Source organism: Topomyia yanbarensis, chromosome 1 (genome assembly GCF_030247195.1).
Source record: "Topomyia yanbarensis strain Yona2022 chromosome 1, ASM3024719v1, whole genome shotgun sequence".
NCBI lineage: Eukaryota > Metazoa > Arthropoda > Insecta > Diptera > Culicidae > Topomyia > Topomyia yanbarensis.
The window spans coordinates 41,356,686-41,378,674 of record NC_080670.1 but is presented as its reverse complement, the minus strand read 5'-3'; the positions used below and the strand labels follow the sequence as shown (position 1 = coordinate 41,378,674).

Genomic DNA, 21,989 nt, shown 5'->3' with positions numbered 1-21,989 from the left:
TGCTGGCAGGGATTCTAAGATGTCTTGTAGCCGTCGGTGCCCAACCGCGGTGTTGGGGGGAATATATATGGAAGCTATGCAAAGGCTTTTGCCTTTGGTTGTTACTTGACAAGCGACAACTTCAATACCTGTTATCGAGGGAAGGTTAATTCTGTAGAAGGAATAGCACTTTTTGATCCCCAAAAGCACTCCTCCATAGGGGGTGTCTCGATCCAGGCGAATAATATTAAAGTCGTGGAAGTTGAGTTCTATGTCGGAAGTTAACCAAGTTTCACATAATGCAAATGCATCGCAACTCAAATTATTTATTAAAATTTTGAAGGAATCGATTTTCGGGATGATACTTCTGCAATTCCACTGTAGAACAGTGATCAAATCCGTGACCTCGTTCGATGAGTTAGCCATCGAAGGATACAATCGCTGAGAGGAGGGGCCATTTAGCAGTCAACTGCTTCAAAAATGTTCTCACTGTAGGGAGAAAAGCTAACATAAGACTTTTAATAGGATCAGTAATATTGAAAGTTTTTATTATCCAGTCCACTATGTCCGAGAGTTTTACAATTCCAGTGCTGTGATTACTCTCGAACTGAAACAAAGGAACACTTGGGATTTTTGATGTTCCTGGAAGTGCTGGGAACTCCTTCTCTGAGCTTAATCCTCCGAGACCAGGAGCTAATTGCTTCGGTTTGGTTGCAACACTTCCAATAGATGTCACTTTCGGAGCCCCGTCAAGGGACACCTTCTGGCCTTTACAAGGAACTTTACGAGAGGAAATGTTCCTCCTCTTCCTATAAATTCTAGGCACCCTAGTAGATGTTCCCTCTTGTGGGTTACCAGCCTCGCCCTCGTCAGGAGGCAAGTGAGTATAAATGTTTGCTGAGGATGGTGGCGTAGCATTCTTTAACATTTCTGCGAAAGAATGTTTGGATCGTCCCGCAAGGGAACGTTTCAGTTTATCCCCGCGTAGTTTGTACGCGGGACATGCCGAGATATCATGCAGACTCTCCGCACAGTAAGGACACTTTTCGGCTTGCCTACTGCACGAATCATCTAGATGATTCTCCCCGCATTTTCCACAGCGGGCCTTATTGCTACAATGGGTGGCTGTGTGACCCAGTTGTTTACACTTTGTGCAATTCATGACCCGCGGCACAAACAGACGCACAGGCAGACGAACCTTGTGCAAGAGGACGAAATTTGGCAAAGCGGTACCAGCGAAGGTCACCCGATAAGAGTTTGATTGGGGGTACGTTTTTGAACCATCCCCCGCAACTACTACTGAGTGCAAACGTTTGCACTCAAGTATTTTAACTGGCTGAAGTAAGCGGTCTCTGAATCGGCCAACCCCGTACTTCAGCAGATCCTCGCACGTCAAACTCTCATCGGTTACGACGCCTTCGGATTGTACTCTTACAGCCGGAATATACACGTTATAATCCCGCGTAAAGTGCTCACAGCAAGCAATATCATTTGCCTGCTTTGAGTTGGCTAGCAACACCCTTATCTTGTCCGAGCGGACCTTTGAAATTTCGGTCACAGCCGAGAACCGTTCCGTTAGGTCTCTAGAAATCTGAAGAATATTCAGTGATTTAGTCTTGGGCCGAAAGAAGACCACAAATGGACCAGTTGAGAGTTCTGGATAGCATTTGGGCCGGGGGGGAGCCTTAGAAGTTGAACCCGATTCAACTTCCATTTGACCATCCGGAGAGGGAACCATAGAAAACGTCAACGCACGGGGTCAGCGCCCGCGCAGACGGAAGAAATCAAAAAATGTGTTACAAAAGTCAAAAACCACTTAGCTTTAAACTGGTGTCCAGCGACGAACCGATCCAGCTTATACAGCTGGCTATTGTTTAATCCTCACACGCGAACAAAAGACTGAGGACCGAACCGAACTGGCAAAATAACCTTGAATGCGGATTAACACTATTCTTTATCGTCTCACACAGCACTACGGACTAGAAAAAACAACCTCTGTCTCGATGGAGAGCTCGAAAACGAATGAGCCTAAACGTCTGTTATCTGTGCTAAAACTAAGGACATTCGAAGTAAAATTAAGGACGCTTTTCCAAATAATCGAAATTAAGGACATGTCCTTTAAAATAAGGACGGTTGGTACCCTAACTAATAAAGTAAACAGAACCAGCAAAAAAACACAACAATGAACAAAAACAATAAAGTTATGTCTTTTCTACCTTTCCCGAGAAACCATCAAAAGAACTGTGCGTTCAGTGGACCGAAGAGATACATGAAACGACCCACCTTCAGCCAAAAGCTCTCGTGTCAAGATCGGGATTGAAAAATGTAGACGATTACGTTACGTTGTTTCTGTACAGTACACCAGCTCCAAAAACTGCCACAATCCATCAAACAATTATGATGTTTATCCTCACACAATGGCTTGCCGTATCGCTTCCTCATCTTATTTAAGAGGTACACAATGTGATTGGGATAAATCAACAAGACTCCACCGGCCCGAAATGTGTGTCATTTATCGCAGATGTACGGATTGAAAAAATAACACTCAGCATTAAATTTTGCATGAAAATTGATATTTCTGCCACTTCAAAGCACTGCAACAGAAGAGGTGCATCGTGTCAAGTCGCGCGCCGGTCGCCGTCATATGGCAATAAAAACGGAAAAAATGCAGAAGAGAAAACACTGGTTTGAAGTCCCCATCCGGACGGATTCCGAAACGACGTCTTTAGCGATCGCGTACGTCCGGCCGAATGTAAACACAGCAGGCAGGCGGCAAAGACCGATCTTGCAAAAATTGAAGCATGTGTCTGATGTCAACTCTTTTATCTCTTCTCCGTTGGATTTCAGCTCACGACCTGCCATTTGTTTGGTATGGCACCGATCATGATCGCTGTTGCCAATTCATACTTTGTATTGCACGCGTTGGTTTATCTGATCGAACTGAGATTTTTCGACATGATTACAGGTTTGTAAGTTAAGAAGATGAAAGCCAACATTTCAATTCGAATTGGATTATTCAGATAAAAGTAGTGCTTTAAGGCAAATAATCGCTTCGGAAATCTGACCGATATTCACCAAGAGGGAACGATTGGAAAGCCTTTGTATTATGATTTTGTCAAATAAAAATCGTTCGTAGCTCCATCACTTTTGGGGTGCTGTCCCAGCAATGCTAGCCAAAAAATGTGTCGGCATTCTGGCTGGATGAACATAGACAGAGAGCGAGAAGAACAAAACGAGCATTAAGAAAGGGGGCCAATCTGATTCAGAGCATATTTCTGAAAGCACCTGAAACTCGCAATGGAATCATCGAAACAGTTAGTACTTCTACAACCTGCGGCTAATGAGATTAATGCTACGAAGTAATCGAAGCAAATTTCCTATGACACAAATTCACTCTGGCCGCACTTGCAGCCAAATCTAAAAAAAATGAAAAGAACTTGAGTGGGTTGGCAAAACATTTTCGAAAGAACGCACACACAAATTGGTATTAATAATTTGTCCATTCGCTCCCACCCTACCAAGTGCATCTTGTTGGTAAAACGGATTGCAATAAAATTTATTTCTTTAAGCCGTTATTTATGCCCGCCGTTTGAGGGCACTCACGGGCATCGTGGTAAACAGACTTGCTGCCCTAGCCATTTGCGGGCAACCCGGTGTGCTGGCGAGTCATTAGCGGTTCGGTTTGGGTACTGCAGATGTTATTGTTATTTTTTAATTAGCAAATCTGGCGAAGAGGTTAAATATAGCAGACGGACTAATGGAGAACGTCATAGGCTGCAACAGGAGAAATATCATTGATGTCTTGGCCCGAAAGTATCATTTGTGGGAGTTGGATCTTGAGACACAATCGTGTTGATTGAGTACTTTAGGTAACTCTTTGATTCAACCGTGGGTTGTCTGCTGGCACTAATTATGAGCAGTGTTTATATACGTTACGTGCTAAATGATTAATAATTTTTTGTTACTGGGAATAAAGGCGAAAGAAATTAGCAATGTGCATTTTTGTGCATTGCTATAACCGATGATATTGGTCGGCTTTGATCTTCATCACGTTTCGTGACAGTTTCTATATTTTCTACAAACTTCATAGGTAATGTTTAGCATACATCACACTTTTAATTACAGGACTGGTACGAAGTGTCCATCGAATCAACAATCGATTTATTGGCTGTGACTGTGTGGCTCACTTACTTGCCTTTAATACGGATAGAACCTGTTGCAGAAAACGGCGAACCGATAGATGAAGCTTACCAACGAGGAGATAGTTAGCTAAAATAGGCCCAGGCAATGTCACCCGATGCGAGTTTGAGCAGACAGCTCTATATTCCGTTAGCTGAGACAGATGTTGAATACAATCGTTTACAGTCTTCACTGGCTGTAGTGTGGGGTTCTTAAAACAGCCAACTCCACGCTTCAGCAGATTCGCCCGTCTCGGTGACCACACCTTTAATCTCAACTTCTTCTGTGTGTACTTATACGCGGTATGTCTTCGAAAAAGAGTCGTCGCTAGTAATGTCTATTCTTTATTTTAGAATAATTACTAAGAAGGGCTTATTAGGGCAAATCATTGATATTTCGGCAACAGTCAAATTTCGTTGTGTCAGCGTTTTTATCTAGTTTTTCTTTGACGCGGAAGAAAATCGCAAAGGGCCCAAATTAAGACCATAGATATAATTTCAAGCCGAGGCATTGAGTTTATTACATCCGTTTGAGCATGAGGAAACCTTAGCTGTGGAAAGTCATTTTTGGACGTGCCCATCAGAAACAGAATAGAAGGAATCAGATATAAGAATGAAAAGGGCGAGTGAACTGCATTGGATAAGAAACCGATTAGACCTACAGTCAAGGATGCAAAATGCCTACCTTTTCTGCGGCTGTATTTTTTCTGCCTACATTCTCATTTCTCTTTTGACGCTGCCGTCGTTTGCTACTGCAGGACGCCCAGCGCTGTACGGCAGTCTGTAAACAAAGCAGTAACATGACAAAGAAATACTGCCTCCAGTACAGCCACCAGACGCGAGCGGTACAGCTTCTCTTTCCTTATTTTACACTTTTTAATATTTTTAATCTATTCAATATTTTCAATAACAAACTACGGCAATAAATGCGATTCGTTTACACCACGACCGGCATTATCGCTTTCGTGTGCGGGCCTCTCCCTTTGACTACGCAGAGAAAAGTGTACAAAGCGAGAGAACAAACTTTACTACGCCACACTCTCACCAGGCAGTCGGAGTACAGCAGCAAAACAAAAATGTATTCTACTGCTCTACGGGAAAATGTACTCGGGATGGCTACCGTTCTGGCAAGAGCTGTAGTGATGCGTCACTGTAGCGGGCTGTACGGCTTGTGCAAATGTAAATATACCGAAAAAAATGTAGTTTACCAGTACCTTTGGCATCCCTGCCTACAGTTGTACAATGGTCCAACTAAAAAGCGGTTCAGTTAAAAAGTGACCAACCAGCGCCTGTAGTTCAGAAATATGGCGCATAAACTACCTTTAACCAAACCTTTTGAGCAAGATGCAAGAAAAACGTGCAGGACTATACACGTACAATATACAAAAAGGCTCTCGATAGACGACATAAACCTATGAGCAAATCGCGGTCATGGAAGCTCATCACTCAACTATTGATGAAACCGCATTGCCTTCTTATGGATGACGAGACTAATATGAAAGCGAATTTCCAGTGGCTTCCTTTTCTGTACAGCTCGTTGTAAGTTCGACATTCCTGAAGGAGCTGGATGTCTAAGTTTGCTCCAAACCGCACGTGTGGCAAGCAAAGCACCCCGTTCGTTATAACCGAAACGGTCAATAGGCATGCATACTTGAAAAAATGCCCCCAAAAGCGTCTACTTTCATATCTGAGATCTCACGATCGCTCTGCGCTGTTCTGGCCTAATTTAATCTCGTGCCTTTACACGAAAGATGTTCTGGAGTGATGCAAGGCTAAGGAGGTTAATTTCGTACCAAAAGAACACACCGGAATTTTTGTCAATTGAAAAATACTGGGCCATCATGAAGCAGGCTCTCCAGAAGCATCCTAAGCAAGCGCAATCGAAAGCAGAAATGAGGAAAAATGGATCACCACACACAAATCAAGTTCACCCAAACGTTGTCCAAGACCATATGAGCAGTGTTAAGAAGAAGGTACGTGCATTTGAATATTGCTATGAAATTGAATAATACGAGTACGGGCTAAAAGTGTGACGACGGCCCTGTACAGTAATATTTCACGGACAGGGATAACTTTGCTGTGGATGTCTATTTAAAATGGAAGAAGCTCACGAAAGTCGTTTCGAAATATCTGATTTGGCAATCCACATGCACTTGTGGCAAACGCAGTGACCAAAGGCACAATGAACGGTGAGTATTTCACTCAAACTTATTCTAAACTTTAACTGAGGTATGTAAGCTGAAATAAATACTTATACTGGGGGTGGAGATAGCGTAGTTGGTAAATTGATTGCCTTCTACGTAGCTCACCTGTGTTCAATTCCCAACCCTTCACAAAGGATAAGAGTTTTTTCTAAAAAGATTTCTCTAACCCGACAAAGAGGCGAATGACCCTAAGGTTAAAACCTCTATAATAAAAACAAAAAAGTACAAAAAAATACATACACTGAACTACTGTAAAACTTTCGTTTCATTTAGGTAGCTATAGCCGATTTACCAATCAATCTAAAGTGTCGTAATAATTAAGGAATCGACCTTTACTGTTTTTTGAAAGAGGATTTCCGTTCACTCATTCTCTTCGGAAGCGTAAATGTTTTCCAGCAGCGAAAGAAGTGCAATAGAAAATGTCAAACACAAAATCCCAAGGACACTCAATAATATATGCTTACAATTTTCGGTTCATATTGCAAATATATAGAAGACCCACGGCTCCGTTAAGTCTCCGCAATCAACAGTATCATATAAGCAAATCATATAAAATAGTGATTTTATTGAGTTGTCTCACTATTCGTCACTCTGCAAATATAAACCATGTTTTCGTTTGAGTTTCTGAAATTTGTCGCTTCTTAACCCTCAAAAGGCAAGCTAAAATTGTCACTTCAAAAAGCATCGCTCATAGGACTCAATTAAATCAAAAGCCTCTTTCATGTTGTTTTATCAGTAAGAGAATCGAAAGCCCGAAAACACTCGATTAGTTGTATTTCAAATTACAAGTCCATTGAAACTAGAGAACTGTAACTAGCCAGGCCTCTGAGATTAATGTACAAATTTTTAAGTTGTCTATAAAATATGTTTTGTCAAAAAGGCGTGAATCATCCTATCCCCTAATAGCCAACCTGCAGGAGCCGCCCATGTCCAATAGGCATTGAATATGTGTGGGAAATACGCGTTGTTTAGTACGAGTGAAAAGACTACTTCATATGTGTGCACAAATAGATTTTTCTCCGCCGACATGTTCAAAAGAGAATTATATTGTGGGTAATCCATGTGATTTAATTGTCTTCCAAGTATTGCTTTCCTTTTATCAAGACTGAGATAGATATGTCCTTCAACCATTAAAAGAAAAAAAAACATTGGGATTCACGCGAACCCACTGTATATGTTTTGGAGCCATTTACCACCTTATTTTTGTAATGTTCATACTCATTTGAAGCCATTGGTTCGAGGAAAGTCTGCCGACGTCAAGGCTGAAATGGTCGATTTCAGCAAAATTTCGCCTAATTTTCATCATTCATCCAAAATGCGAAGAACTCAGCAATTTAAATTGTCATTTTGCCACCGCAATAATCGAATTTACATGGAAATCTAAAAATTTAGTAATTAAGTTATAAATTTGATATTTTCAATTGCTGATTTTCAGCAAAATCAATATATCGAATCAGTTAAATTCAAATTACTGTGATTTCAGTAGTTTGGATTACTGAAACTTACAGATGGTGAAAAAATTATGTGTAGGATGATAACTGGAGTTTTCGTTCCGATCAATTTAAAAAGTTTTAAGCTGTTCTGCCCACTTTTGTATTGCATTATTTATTGGGTTTTAATCTTATAGGTCATTCGCCCATGTTCTGGTCACTTTTGAAACTTTTTTGAAACAAAAAGTCCAACTAATATACATGGTATCGATTGTATGCCGTGTAATTAACGAAATGACATACGTATACACACCTAGGGTGCAGGTAGGCTCATCACCCTAAGTCCCCTTTCCCTCCCCTTTTCGATTCATTCGAAAGGCTCAGAAACAGAGATACGAACGGGATGGAAAAATTTAATTACACAATCTCATGAATATGTATTAAATTAGGTTGAAATCTCAAAGCGTCGCCAATACACAGTCTTCCAAAAGCTGTGACAACGATTTCATATAAGAGCTTGTCCGCCCGAAATAGGCAACCAGCCAGAGTGGTGGTAGGCAAGCAACTATAGCAGTTGAAACTCTCTATGCACAGTTCCACCACATCTGGGGATGTAGTAGGATTTCACTGAATAAAACCGGATGAAAGGTCATGGAAGGCGCACTCGGCTGACCATCGCCGCCGGAACAAACTTCACGTCACTACGGGCATGTCCTTGGGCAAATGAGGGCAGGGGCAGTCATAGGACAAAACAAAATCTAATGAAAATTCACCACAGGACAGCACACTCCAAGTGAGCGGAAATTATAATTAGTTGGGAAATGCTCGGGCAATGTCTTTCGCCCGGAGTTTTATTCCGCCGTTTCAGCTGGAAGCTTTGTCCGATCAAGAGGTCATAGGCCTTTTGCTGGTGGGATATAGCTTCAGACATACATCAATAGAAAATTATTCGATTCGATTCACCTTTCGAACTATGTCCAATTATATTTAATATTTATGGGTCTAGATAAATATTAACGACTGCACCGAAGCTCGTTAAAAATGAAGCTAAGTGTCACGTTAACTTTTTATCGGGGATTTCCATCTGCCTGAGGTTGAACTGGAAAATTAACCTGTTTGTATCATCTGCCGCTACCATAAGTAAGATTCCTACTAATGAACCACAAAATTGCGGTTAATACTGGAGCAACAAATGAGCGCTTTGTTTTGAGTGCCGTACTACTTTGCATGAAAAGAAAAAGGCCTTGGAGATTTTAAATGTTACAACGGAATTTTCTTCGCACAGAGCAAAATATTGTAGTCCTATCCATGCAATTTATTTTTTACATGGACACCTTTTGTTTCGGAATTCAGGGACACTTTAGCATGCGTTCTTCGTTGACAGACTTTGTGAAGATCAGCTTTTGTGTTTTTGTTTGTTTGGTTTGCTGTCGATCGGTCTGTGCTGTGGGTCGAGCCCATTATCTTGCTGGAAAGAAGGATCATCACTAGCAAGGATAAGCAGAAGTGTTTTACTCTTTTTTACTTGTCCCTGGAATTTGCGATTCATTTCCGTTTGCACCCTCGTAGATAGAAGGCCGAGAACGGAAGTCCTCCTAGTATTGACATTAAAGTACCTGATAATTCCCTTCCTTTTTCAATACTTTGGACTCATATGGGTCTTGGGTGGTGTACCTATTCATTCGGGAGGAAATCGCCGAATAATTTACCTGGCCGTAACTCAGATAACACATATTCGAGCAAATAAGGTATGTGTTATATTAAATAACCTCGACTAGGCAAACAAGATTACTTGCTGCTACCGTTTTACGCTAGACTATAGTAGATACGTACCTACAAAGGCAGTACAGATAAATGGAGTAGTCGTCGAGTCGGTTTTGGCGTGCGCAGGCATGTTGAAGTTCGGGATTGGCTAACTCTCACAGATGGTCTCCTACCCCGTGGTGGTAGAAAGAGTTCTGAGACGTGTGCGCGTCCTCTGCGTATAACACCTTCATCAACGATGGAACACAGCTTGAGACAGGACACGTTGTTAGGATCAACAATGAGGTGCTTGACGAAGGCCAAAAACGCAGTTATTGGTGCCGGTTCGTTGACGTGTTAACGAGAAAAACATCGATGAACAATCTTTAAGACACGGTTCAACGTATGCGAAGCTGGAACAGTGCCAACGCGAGCGTAGAATATACAAGCCGTTGGATATTCGCTTGCGCCATGAAGATCTGTCCGGTACAGATAACCTACCGCACAGCATTCCTCGGGAAAATATACGAGTCTCTGCGTAGACTTCAAAAATGTTTTTAGCATTTGTCGACAGAGGACAATCAACAGTTGGTAAATATCATGGAGCAATGGGGACGATGGCTACATTCTGTCCCGAAGATATCGATGACGTCTTGGTTCAAGTGGTGGGTCTGAATTTCCTTCGGGTAATGTCCAGATTATGTCCAATCACTGCACGTTGGATGCGCATCTGCGACGTATTAGGTTTGCGCTTGAGACGAGAGCTATCACGACATTGAGCATATTGTCTGGGTATGCGTCGGCTATTGGGGCGCCAGGGTTCAGTTAACGCTACCGTCGGGCCCGAGGTAAACCACTCAATGTCCCAGATCAGGATATCTCAGCAAGCCCCAATCTACCTTTTTCTAAAAAAGATATTTATCCAAATTTAGCCCTTCTCACTTATTATTTTACGTTCCAAGAAGTTTCTTTTACTGCCTCTGTGAACCCGAGCGCAACTTTGGGATCGTCTTCACCATCATCACTGTACCCGCATAAAAGGACTTGGAAGTAAGAGCGACCTGCTGGTATGACTATTTATGGAGGATACCCTGCGGGTCCGACTCATCGAACCGGTTAATGATGTCTTGGCCGTCTGAAGCTGTAATAGATGTCTCTGATCTTCCACTGGTAAGCTGTGTTCTTCCCTGTCGTCGTTGCACGTCTTCTTGTCCTTGATGCAACTGCTGCTACCCGATGTTAGAATTAAACCGCCTTCTGAATATCTTGTGCAAGCATAGGCCTCCGTTTTAAAAATAAAGATTGAAGGTATTTCCCTATCTTTACACCCAAAACGTACCCGGTAAGATTCGCTTACATTAATGCAATAAACACGAGCGAAAATTGCAAGCGTCCTGGTAATGTGCGAAAATTGCAAGAAGGTTCCTTGCATGCAATGCAAGAAACAGAAAAAACGAATTTGCCTATGTATTAGCGATGTATGTATATTGGTGACCGATATGCGTTAGAAAAAAAGACTGTTGGCATTGAAAAATGAACCCCGCACAAATAGATCACTAAGCAATACTTTATCCACCCAACCATACTACCAGATAGTAATAACTGGATAAAAGTCATATATAAACACTTGCATGATTTCATGATTAATGAAAAAGTAAAACACGCAGGTTTGAACTCAGGCCCTTGCGCATCATAACGCTAACTATAAGCACTGATAAGGCCAGGACGTTAAAACTCGTACAATCGTCACATCCGCAATTTGATGCCGTCTCGTGTGTAATAAATAAACCACAAAACTGCGTGTGATGATGTTGGTGAGGAATGAATAAAAAGTAGACGGAAAATAAAAACTCGTCGTGCGTTGCTAAATTATTTAAGGAGTCTAGAAAAAATATTAATTTTTGGCGGCAGTGCTGCCAACTATGCGATTTTTTCAGTTAAATATTTAAAATTAATTTTCCTGCCACTACATATATTTTGATTTTGAAAATTCTAATGCCATCGTGTTCCTCAGTCATTTTTACATAAGAAACACTTATAATCTCAATATAATTTGAGCGGATCCTGAGATACACGTTTAAAGGGAAAAAACGTAATTTTCCATATAAAATCGCAAGCGCACAACACTAAAAAACCAACTTAAGTATTCTGAGTTCAAACATGATTTTTCGTAAAGTAGACGAGAAATTATGAAAAACTACGTTTTTGGTTTGCTTCTAGCAGATCAGGGTCGATTTTTATGACCGATTGAAGATTTTCTCAATTTTTGCCAATAAAAATGGATTTTTATATGAGAAAATGCAAGTTTTTCCCTTCAAAACGGAATATCTCAAGATGCGCTCATATTATATTGAGATGATAAGTGTTTTTTATGTAAAAATGTCTGAGTAAAGCGATGGTATTAGAATTTTCAAAATTAAAATATAGGGTAAGGTGGGGCAAATGCGACCTAGTAAATGATTTTGGCTGTAAAATGCTCATTTTACATCTGATCAAGTCGTTTAATATACCAAATTAAAGGTTAGACTCCTGTGCAACTTTCTGTACATAGAATTTTATTTGTATCTTCGGAATATCTTGAGATATAAGCGTTTTACAAAAATGTTCGTTTTTGCTATTTTCAAAAATGGTGGGGTAAACCCGACCCCCTATGTTTTTGGTTGATTTAGTGCAGATATTACTCAAATTTTATGGTTTTTCAATGATAAGTCAATGAATGTTGTGTTATTGAATTGTAACATGAACAAAATGGAGCTCAATATCAATCTTGGAATGCTAAAATCACGAGCAGTAGCACGTAATGATATTCCCATTTGCATCGGAGCAATTGCTCGACGAATACTATAATCATCACGTTTTTGTGCCTTTCGTTTGTAATTATGAACCGTTTTGCTTAAATATAATAAATAATAACAATAAAAATATATTTAAATTTGATAAATAAAAATTTTCTTAGCAAAAAAGCGGTCGGATTTACCCCAATATTTAGAGGTCGGATTTGCCCCACCGCGTCATTTTTCATTACGATGCAATTTAAAAATATATGAAAAAGGTTGAACTAAATTCATCTATGCACGTTGTAGGACTTAAATCAAAGAATTTAAATCCACTTACATTTATTAAGCAATCACTTTGACAATCAGAAATATCCTGTAGTTAATGATTCATAAAAGTCAAATCAAAAGTTGTAAAAACACACTTTTTGTCGTATGAGCATCTCAATGTAGACTAATAAAATGCTGTCATACCACCATTATGACTATTTTCGATGCTCTACACGACAACATTGATATTAGTTAGCGTAGTGCTTCTGATTTTTGGTAACAGAGGGGGGTCGGGTTTACCCAACGGTTGGATTTGCACCACCTTACCCTATGTATTGAGAGAAAAATTAACTTTTAATATTTAACTGAAAAAAATCGCATAGTTGGCAGCACTGCCGCCAAAAATTAATATTTTTCTAGATTCCTTGAACAATTTTCTTCAAAAGCCATCTTGCGGTTTGATTCTAGAGTAAATAGAACCGGAAATATGATCAAAAGAAAATCAAGGGTTTTGGCAATTTGCCAAAACGGGGGGTGCTCCCATGACCCGAGGGGTGCTTTAATTGACACAAAAATTTGGGTTTTTATGTATTGGCCCTACATGAATAATTCCTCCAAATTTGGTTCAAATCCGTGAAGGTCGATTGCAAGTTTGCGTCCTTTTTGGATCCTTTCGCGTGGAATGACCCTTATACAAAACTGCGTGCAATCTCCTCTGAAAACGGTTCAGTTTAAAGACTTCATCTTTTGACCTCTCGAAAAAAACGGTTTTCATTAGTGAAATGACCTATAAAATCTGCAAATTCTTAGTCTCCACTATTTTCAGTGAAGCCTTAAAGTGGGAAAAGGGCAAACAAATCGATCCCAAAGATCGCATCATTACGTCAAATTTGAAGTTTTTTACCCGTTCTTAAGTCATTCCTCCAATAAATTTAGTTTGCTCTAGAGCCTTATTATTATTATTATCGATCCTGTAACAGAAGGTTGCATGCAATTTTAGAATCCCACGTGCACCTAACGGGCACCAATTTGTTTTTTCGAAAAAAATTGTAAATTAAGACGGAAATATTTTTTGCTTTTTGAATCCTAAAACTGGTTCCTTCCATGTTTTTTATTGGCCCACAAAAATTCCAAATTTGGCTTGCTTTTGGTCATTTTGATGATAACCTAATTCAATTATATCTCTTGATGAGAATTGTCAAATTGTATAAATATATCTTTTTGACACCCTCCCCGATTACTTACCCTTAATGAAACTCAATTGTTCCGACTTCCATATTGCACTGTGTAGTTTGAACAAAGGTTGTAAACATTTTTCTCTTAGATTTAGTGTAAAAAATAAATTCAAATTTTCATCTTCTTGTTAAAAGAAATTTAAAAACCATTTTTCGTTTGAAGTGAAACTGAGTCAGTTGCTGTCAAAATGTATGAACTGACAACGGTTGGGGTTAGAACCTGACTTAGTTTCGGGTTCAAGCGAAATCGACATTAGATTTCGGTGTTTCGTATTTTAATGGACAGTAACTAACCTCAACTGTGGCCAGTTAGACGAGAAATCTGAACTAACCTGAAAATGGCGCCAGTTAGTACCAAATATAAGAACGCCTAAAGCAACATGCTGTTCCTAAGTGATGTCTTGGGAAGTCAAGCACAGAAGCTTTGATTTGTTGACCATCTTAGAAAATCCAAAAGCCCTAGGCTGGGAATCAACCCAGACCCTCCGAAGTGAGAAGCAGTCACGCTTACCACTCAACCATAGCATTTGTTTACAAATTGATTAAATTGTACTAATGCTCGTTACTGATTTAAGAACGGTTTTATGTTAAAAACTTGCGATATAAACCTGTTCGGAAAGTAATAACAAACTTATTACGCCTCGGGAAATGAATGAAGAACAATTTTACAAGTCTGTTTATCATCATTCGTTGAATTTAATGCATACAATTTCATTAATCAACCCACTCCACGCTCCGCTGGTTTCCTCTCACTTTGGATGCAACTGTCGAACCAAAGCAATGTACTAACTGAGACGAATGGAGAGGTTGATAGCTTCACTGCGGTTATGGCGCTAATTGTAATTTATTTCAGCTACTATCATTTGCATCTGGCTTCCTCGCGTTCGGGTGACAATTTGGGCATCCATAAAAATTACTAAGAAACGAGATGATCGAAGCTTTGCCGCGCGAGGATGGTTAACAATTCAATTTTCACGCCTCCGTACATTTGTCGCCAGTTCTCCTCCTTTGGTTGGACATTGGCTCTTGGTTGGATGTCGTCGTCAATCGGTAATCGAGCCATATTTAGGGGGGTTATTCCGCTGGAAACACGGTGATAAGTGACTCACATTTAAGGACTGGTTAGCAGAAGCAGCAGCGGCGGCGGCGACTGCGATGGTGGTCGGTGGTGACGTAAAGTGACACCCATCATCATTGGCCGGAAGATAGCGCCGAGTGATGTCAACAACGAGGGGGTGGAGGTATAACTGGGTCAGATATTAATTATCGGCGCCTCAGACGGATTCAATTTCGAACAACAAAGACGAAATTATTGTTTCAAGGGTGAACCTTTACGGGCACTCTGATTTATAGTTTATTTTGCCAGTCGTAACGATCCAGGGAATGTTTACCTGTTCAATATTTGAAGCTCGTTTGTTGTATCGCGCCTACGACACGACCTAAATATATCCGTGGGTTGTTTGTGCTGAGAGCTGTTACATGTTTGTTCCCATTCAAATCGAATTCGAATGTTTGTGTGCTGCCAATTCATTTTATAGTTTCACTATCTGGTTCAGTAGAGTGACTTGCGTTGATCTAACCTTGCTACTACGGCCTTGAAGACAAACGCTTGGTTGATGGTTCTAGAGTACTGAATGTGTACTAAACTTCTCATTCGATCAGATTTTTGGTGTTTTGCAAACTTGCTTCATAGAGGCTAGATGCTACAAATCAGCAGACGATCCGCGTTTCGATGATTAAAGGCCATATCTGGAACTACATCATCATTTATGTGCACTGACCGTACGGTTCGAGACCTCATGATGAAAAGGTGACATTCTTGATTTTGGAGATTTAAAGCAAACCAAATCTTATAAAATATCAAAACTGTAAAATGAAGACGTTATAAAGTTTCAGAAGAAAATAATATTATTGCTAAATTTACGTTCTGAACATTTTCAAAATAGAGAATTAATTCAGAATCAGTTACAGTTACCACCAAGAGGATCCATATTCGTTAACAGTTTATTTAGACATAAACTCTAAACTTTTTCAATAAACCTTTCAATACAAGACAATGCGTTGTATTCAGAACATTGCATTAAAATGACATGCACAAAATCACTATTTCGCAACTCTTGTTACTAATCGTTGTCATCTACAGGCATCATTTGCAATTTCTTCTTGGTTATGATGGTAAATGATTGCACAAATAGTCCATCGCATACACATCATTCAGTCCACCAAATGTAAACACGACCCACTTCACCATCCACTGACCACGCAGTGCCAAGTTGAATAATGAATCGTCCAGAAAGGAAATCCTGACAGGGGTATGTACTCTTTGTCCAATATTTGAAGAAATAGCTCTGAATCCTCTCAATAAGCAACCAGCAGCTTCCACACAGTGAGGCTAAAAGCTTTTCCCATTGCGTCCGCAGGAAGTTTCCACTTGTTGGCGGATCGGAAAACTGACGTTGGATTTGTTTGCGAAAAGCAATGCGCATATAGCATTCCGGGGATATTTTTCACTGATGACAAGCAACGCCGGGGGCATGTTGGTTGCGGTTCCGTTGACCCAGATCCATCTACTTTTCTTTGTTGATGCGCATGTAAGCATGCTGTACGGAACCAGCATCCAAACAGTGATCATGGCGTTCGGGGAACCACTTCAAAATCCTTTCCGCATTATTTACCCAATAATGATGTACTAACGCTACTGAATGCGGCCGACATAGGGCAAGAAAAGTAAAGTGGAAAATAATCCTCTGACCCGCAATGCAATGCTGTTTTCGCATTGTTCCGAGTCATTTGATGCTATATTACAAGCTAGTACAAACAGTAAAACTGTTTTGCACTTAATTACGATTTATATTTCGTAAGGTGGAGTCACTTTCTAACACACCGAAAGTATTACTTTGAACATTTACAAATTTTGACCTGCAGAACTAATCGAAAACAAAATGCCTTGCAGAGCTCATCCATCAATAGACCTCCATTCCGATCAATTTGACAGCAAAATCGTTTTTAAGTAATGTTTATGTTAAATTTGGGGGTGCACCATTTAAAAAAAGGCGTAGCCCTATGCCAAAACTTGGGTGTTAAACTAGTTCACCTAATCGTAACAAGAAGCGTCACCAAAATTATCTGGTACTTATCAATCGCGAGGAATTTACCAGCTATTTTCAATCAAGTTTCCAACGGTACCTTATTTGTGCCATCAGCACTGTCACCCCGGCTGCAAACCGGTTCGCTTTGTACTTCTGTTTTTTTGCTTTTCAGTTGTCTGTCAGCCATAGAATGTTTCAAGCTGGACAAGTAGCATGTATGTACCGAAGCCGTCGTCCGGGCGCTCAGTGACAACAATTGCGATTACAATAAAATTGTTAATTAAAGTTTTTCGATTGGAATGCTGACGGCTTTTTTTCGGTAATTGCGGTACAAAAATTAACATGCCGTCAGGTGATATGAGTTTTGCTGCTGCATGGTGATTAGCGCTGCCAGCCATGCAATTGTCGAGTTTGATGACGAACCAACCTTGCTGCCGGGCGAAAGTCGTTGGAGGATGATAGAATTGTTTTCAAATAAATTGCATGCAATTAGGGTCGTCGCCACGGTAGTGATAATATGTATGAGGGGGTTTTCGTAATGTGCACATATTGCTGTGCCTATTCGTCACCAGCAAGATTGTGGGGTTGGCTGTATAATTGGTTGTTTTTTTTATGTAATTACTTACACATTTCCTCTCCCAAAACCCAAACTTCGGGCGGTGAGTTCACCTCCACTAGAACCGTTGGCGTACACACGAGCAGTACCAGCAGATCTGCGATGCTCAGATTCGTCAGAAAAATGTTGGTCGAGTTGCGCATATCTTTCGTTTTGAGAATAACGATGGGAACCTGTGAAAGGTAAGCAGGGGTAGAAAAGTATAGACAATTTTACCAATACACAAGGATACCTACCATAATGTTACCGATGACCCCCAAACACATTATGATGATGCAGAACACCATCGAGGTCGCTCGGATGTACTCCGGAATCTGTGGCATTTCGTTGGAGGACTGGTTGTAGCTGCTACTGCTGTTGCTGTCGCTACTGCTAATGTTGCTGCTGCTGCTGCTGCTATTCGCACTGCTGTTGATGTACACATCCTCGAACACCGCGCTTGTAGCGTTCAGGACCAGTTGACCGATTCCACTAGCAAAATCAGAACTTTCGATGCCACCCGAAGACCCGTTCCCACCCGGTTGATGCAGTTGGACGGCGTTGGCACCGCTGGCAAAATAGTTGGCTGCGGACTCACTGAGGACGTTCAGCAGCGCGGAGGTCGTCGTTTTTGCGGTCGTTGCGTTTGCCAGGACACTCGAAAAAAACGCAGTGGCATCATCACTGCCACTGGCTTCGACTGGCGGAAAGGATGGTGATTCCGATGGAACCACCGCACTGCGAACGAAAGCTAATACACTGCTTCTCAAAGCCAGCAAAATTGAGCACTTGTTACTTCTTCAGAGCACACCGTCCACACAGAACTCAACTTTTACCTAATTCTTTCAGGCTTCCAACTTTTTTACTATTTATTTTTCTTGCTAGTGACACACAAAACCTGGAATTCCCACTTTGTTATTCTTTTATGCTAATTTTTTCTGGGGTACAGCACAAGCATGGAACTTTTTGCATCCGTTTTCCAATGACGCCCACATTAAGCTCCACATTTTGTTAACACTTTGCTAGATACTCTCCAGCACTTGCACTGACACACAAACACGTTTTCGCACATTCACGATATGTAACAGGGGTGTTAATTTTCTGATCCAGATTTTTCCAACGTTGATCCACTGATTTCTGAGCTGCCGATTGCGCGTCGATTGATTCCCCGTCTGAAATGATACAAATGATATAAATTCAATCCTCAATCGGTACGTCTTCATTGAACAAATCGATGAAGAAGAAAAGCAGAAAATCGAATCTAGAACTTGTGTGTTACTTTCATTGCATTGTTGGGATGTAATTGAATTCTCTGGCGCGTCTGATCGATTTGAATGATTATTATCAATGGCTAACAAATATCTGGCATTCCAATGTGATCCAGTCGAATGAATAGCTAGTTGGTCATTATAGATTTGAGGGAAATTTCTATTAGAAACGATGCGTCTCCATTTATCCTCAAGATATGATGAATCAACTTGATACTAGTGTCATTATTTTAGGTTGTAACTAATACACCAAAATACCTTCAATATAAAAGTAGAATTGTTGATGCTAACTTAAAAATGTAAACAATAAACCGATACGCATTAAATGTTCCATCATGACACACTTATGCTCACCTAAAACCTGAAGATGTATCATCATAAGATAAACACCGGAATTTAGCGAACAGCGATGAATAGTCTAATTTTCGCCAGCAATAAACCTTCCACACATAAGAGGAAACGTACGCGAAAATGACTCTGTTTATTCTATTTACAGTAGTAACATCTGGCGTTTTCGAGACTGCCGAAGCGACCGTGCCAGTACGTTGTCTAAATTATCTCCAGAGGATAGAGAAACGTAGGACCATTGATCTTTTGCACCGGGGCTTCACTCGTACTACCGACGTAATGGGAAAACCGCTTGAAAGGAAGTGGAGTGGTTTGTTGTTTAGAGAGTGATAAGCGAGTGGTTTGTCGGAAAGTTCAATTTGGCAAAGGAGGAAATGCAAACAAATTTGCGGTCATAATGGCAGTATTGCCAAGGCAATGCTAAGGGTTCTGGTGTGCTGGTAGCAGTTCGAGCTTCCCGTGGGATGATGCAATTATTTTTGTTTACTTCGTTGTACTTTTATGATCGCACAAATTATTTGTACTACGATCGATATTAGTGGAAGTCTAGCCATTTGGCTGGAAAGCAATAGTTTTATACGTGTCCAAAGCAGACTCTCGCCTCTGGTCCTACAATTCATATCTTCTGAGTACATTACACAGTTATGGTGGTTCAGAATTCAAAAACAGGAATTTTATGTTCACTGATAAATTTTGTAGGGAAAAATATTTTGTTATAAATGGCTTTTTTGGACTGCATTTGTTTTATTTTCTTAAAATTAACTTTTTGAAAAACTTACTTTAAGCCTGTCGTAACTTGTCTGGCTTCTCATTTTACTAAAATGTCTGACACATATCTACACACTTAATTTAAATTACTGGGTACAGTAAAATTTTGCTGGGGTTTTGAACAGCAAACCGTTCGGTAATCAATACAGTAAAACAATTCGGTTACCGAACTCTCCGCAATCCGTTCTCTCCAAACGTCAAAAAATACTGGTCAGTCAGCAGTTTCCTCTGAAAATGGCGACTTGACAGATGATTTGCTGTACCTGTTTTGTAAGTTTTTGACGAGGTTCGGTAATGTTGGTACAATTTTGCCGAACAATCAGTCAATATTTTACTGGATAATGTTTATGTACCGAAAAAAACAGAAGTGCTGATAAATTCAGTGAAAAATATTGCGGGTTTCAGCAAATTATTCGAAAAATTACTGAAAATCGCTAAAAAGTGAAAACTTTACCGCAATTTTTCAAACAACTTGCTGATAGCTCCGTAAAAATATCACTTTACTGTTCATGTCGTCAAAAGAAATTACTGAACAACTTTTTGCTGGTTTAGTGTGTAGTAAGTCGTGACTGCACTTAATATAATATAATATGAAATCTAATATAATATGAAATATAGTAGGAACGCTTACACGGAGTATTGACCGTACTTGAAATCATTGATAGTGTATTGCAAAAAAAGGTTAACGAAACATCCGACCGCAGCTACACACTAATGGGGTTTTCCATTGAACCACCCCGGGCCAGTGGATTGCACTGGTGCTGTATTTTCTAGCAGAAGAGCAAGCCACTAGACGTGTTTCATTTCCACTTCGGCAAGAAAGTGCAAAACCAGTGCAATCCACTGTCAGCAGTAGTAAAACAAATTTACCACCGAATCTCCCGAGAAATGCCAAATATGGAGAATCGATCTTCGTATTAAAACCCATTCCGCCAATTTAACTACATAACTAAATATTTCACACCTTCCAGTCCCTTGCTAATTAAATGTCGTTACAATATAATAAATAACTAAATAAGGTCGTAGAAAATCCACAGTACCTTCATCTTACTGCACCATCATTCTTACTGCATCCATGTGCTTCTCGTTCAACTAGCGAGCGACGAATTAGGATTAACTAATCTATCCAGTCTTTTGAGAGCAAGTATTACTATCTAATTTTGTCGCACAGGTTCTGCTCAAATCTAACTTTTAAATATTGATTTTAGTGGGGTAACGATCCATCTTTGTTCATTTGAAGCCGTCGGTTAGAGCAGCGTCAGCAACATTTCTTCAACGCATTGGCTCAAATAGTGGTTTGATCAGTTATAGTTTTCGTTGCGTTCAAACACTAGCATTTCTCAAATTAGCCTTTTGCATTATTTCGAATTCGATAAAACGGTTTAGCTGAAAATATCAGTGTAAAGAATTTACAACAGCACTATCGGTTGATAAGCTTCACTTCATTTATAAAATGGCTCAACCTTTGAGCTTCGATTTAACCCTCGACTGTTCTCTTGCTTCTTGTCTCCGTCTATTACGTCACCGTATAGCTCTCATCCCCGTGCTGATTCCATGACCCATTTAGCTCCTGTTTCCGTGAGTCATTCGGCTCACGGCCTTTTAACGATACCCACTTCCTTGAACCATTTAGTTTCTAGCTTTATCGATATCGCCTCGGATATTATCTGGCGGTGATGTACCCTACTCCGACTGAGAGTTCCCATGAAGCGGAATTTCTCTCGGTACCTGTGTTTGTTTCGTGAGCTAATTAGCTCACATTTTTGTCACGATATAGTCGGATAGTCCATGGCGGCGAATCTACCCTACCATGAACTCCCCGGCGGTAGATTTCTCCCGATACCGTTTTTCGTTTCCGTTAGCTATTTGGCTCACCGCATCATCCAGCTATTCGACGTGGTCTACTCGCTCTAATCCCTGGCGGTGGATCTAGCCTACTCGCGAGGTACCCGGTAGATAGTCGAGGTCGGTCCGGCGATTCCGGTGAAGCCTGGGGTCCGGTTCACTGGCACCCCAACGACCACGTCGCGTACTACTCAACTGATCCCCGACCGTGGACCTAGTCTACACCGACGGAGAGTTTCCCGGTGGCGGAATTTTTCTCGAAA

The 21,989-nt window shown here is 40.5% G+C and overlaps 1 protein-coding gene across 2 annotated transcripts in view; it reads right to left on the bottom strand.

The window, feature by feature from the left end:
• LOC131677449 (growth hormone secretagogue receptor type 1) overlaps window positions 1-18,297 on the bottom strand; it is a 93,820-nt gene extending 75,523 nt beyond the window's left edge. For both annotated transcript variants that reach the window (XM_058957283.1, XM_058957284.1), the window contains exons 1-2: window positions 17,755-18,297; window positions 17,529-17,691 (exon numbers count right to left, since the gene is read on the bottom strand). In XM_058957283.1, coding sequence (XP_058813266.1) covers window positions 17,529-17,691; window positions 17,755-17,841 — 250 coding nt within the window. In that variant the 5' untranslated portion in view covers window positions 17,842-18,297. The remainder of the gene's footprint in view (window positions 1-17,528; window positions 17,692-17,754) is intronic.
• Between the last annotated feature and the right edge of the window lie 3,692 nt (window positions 18,298-21,989).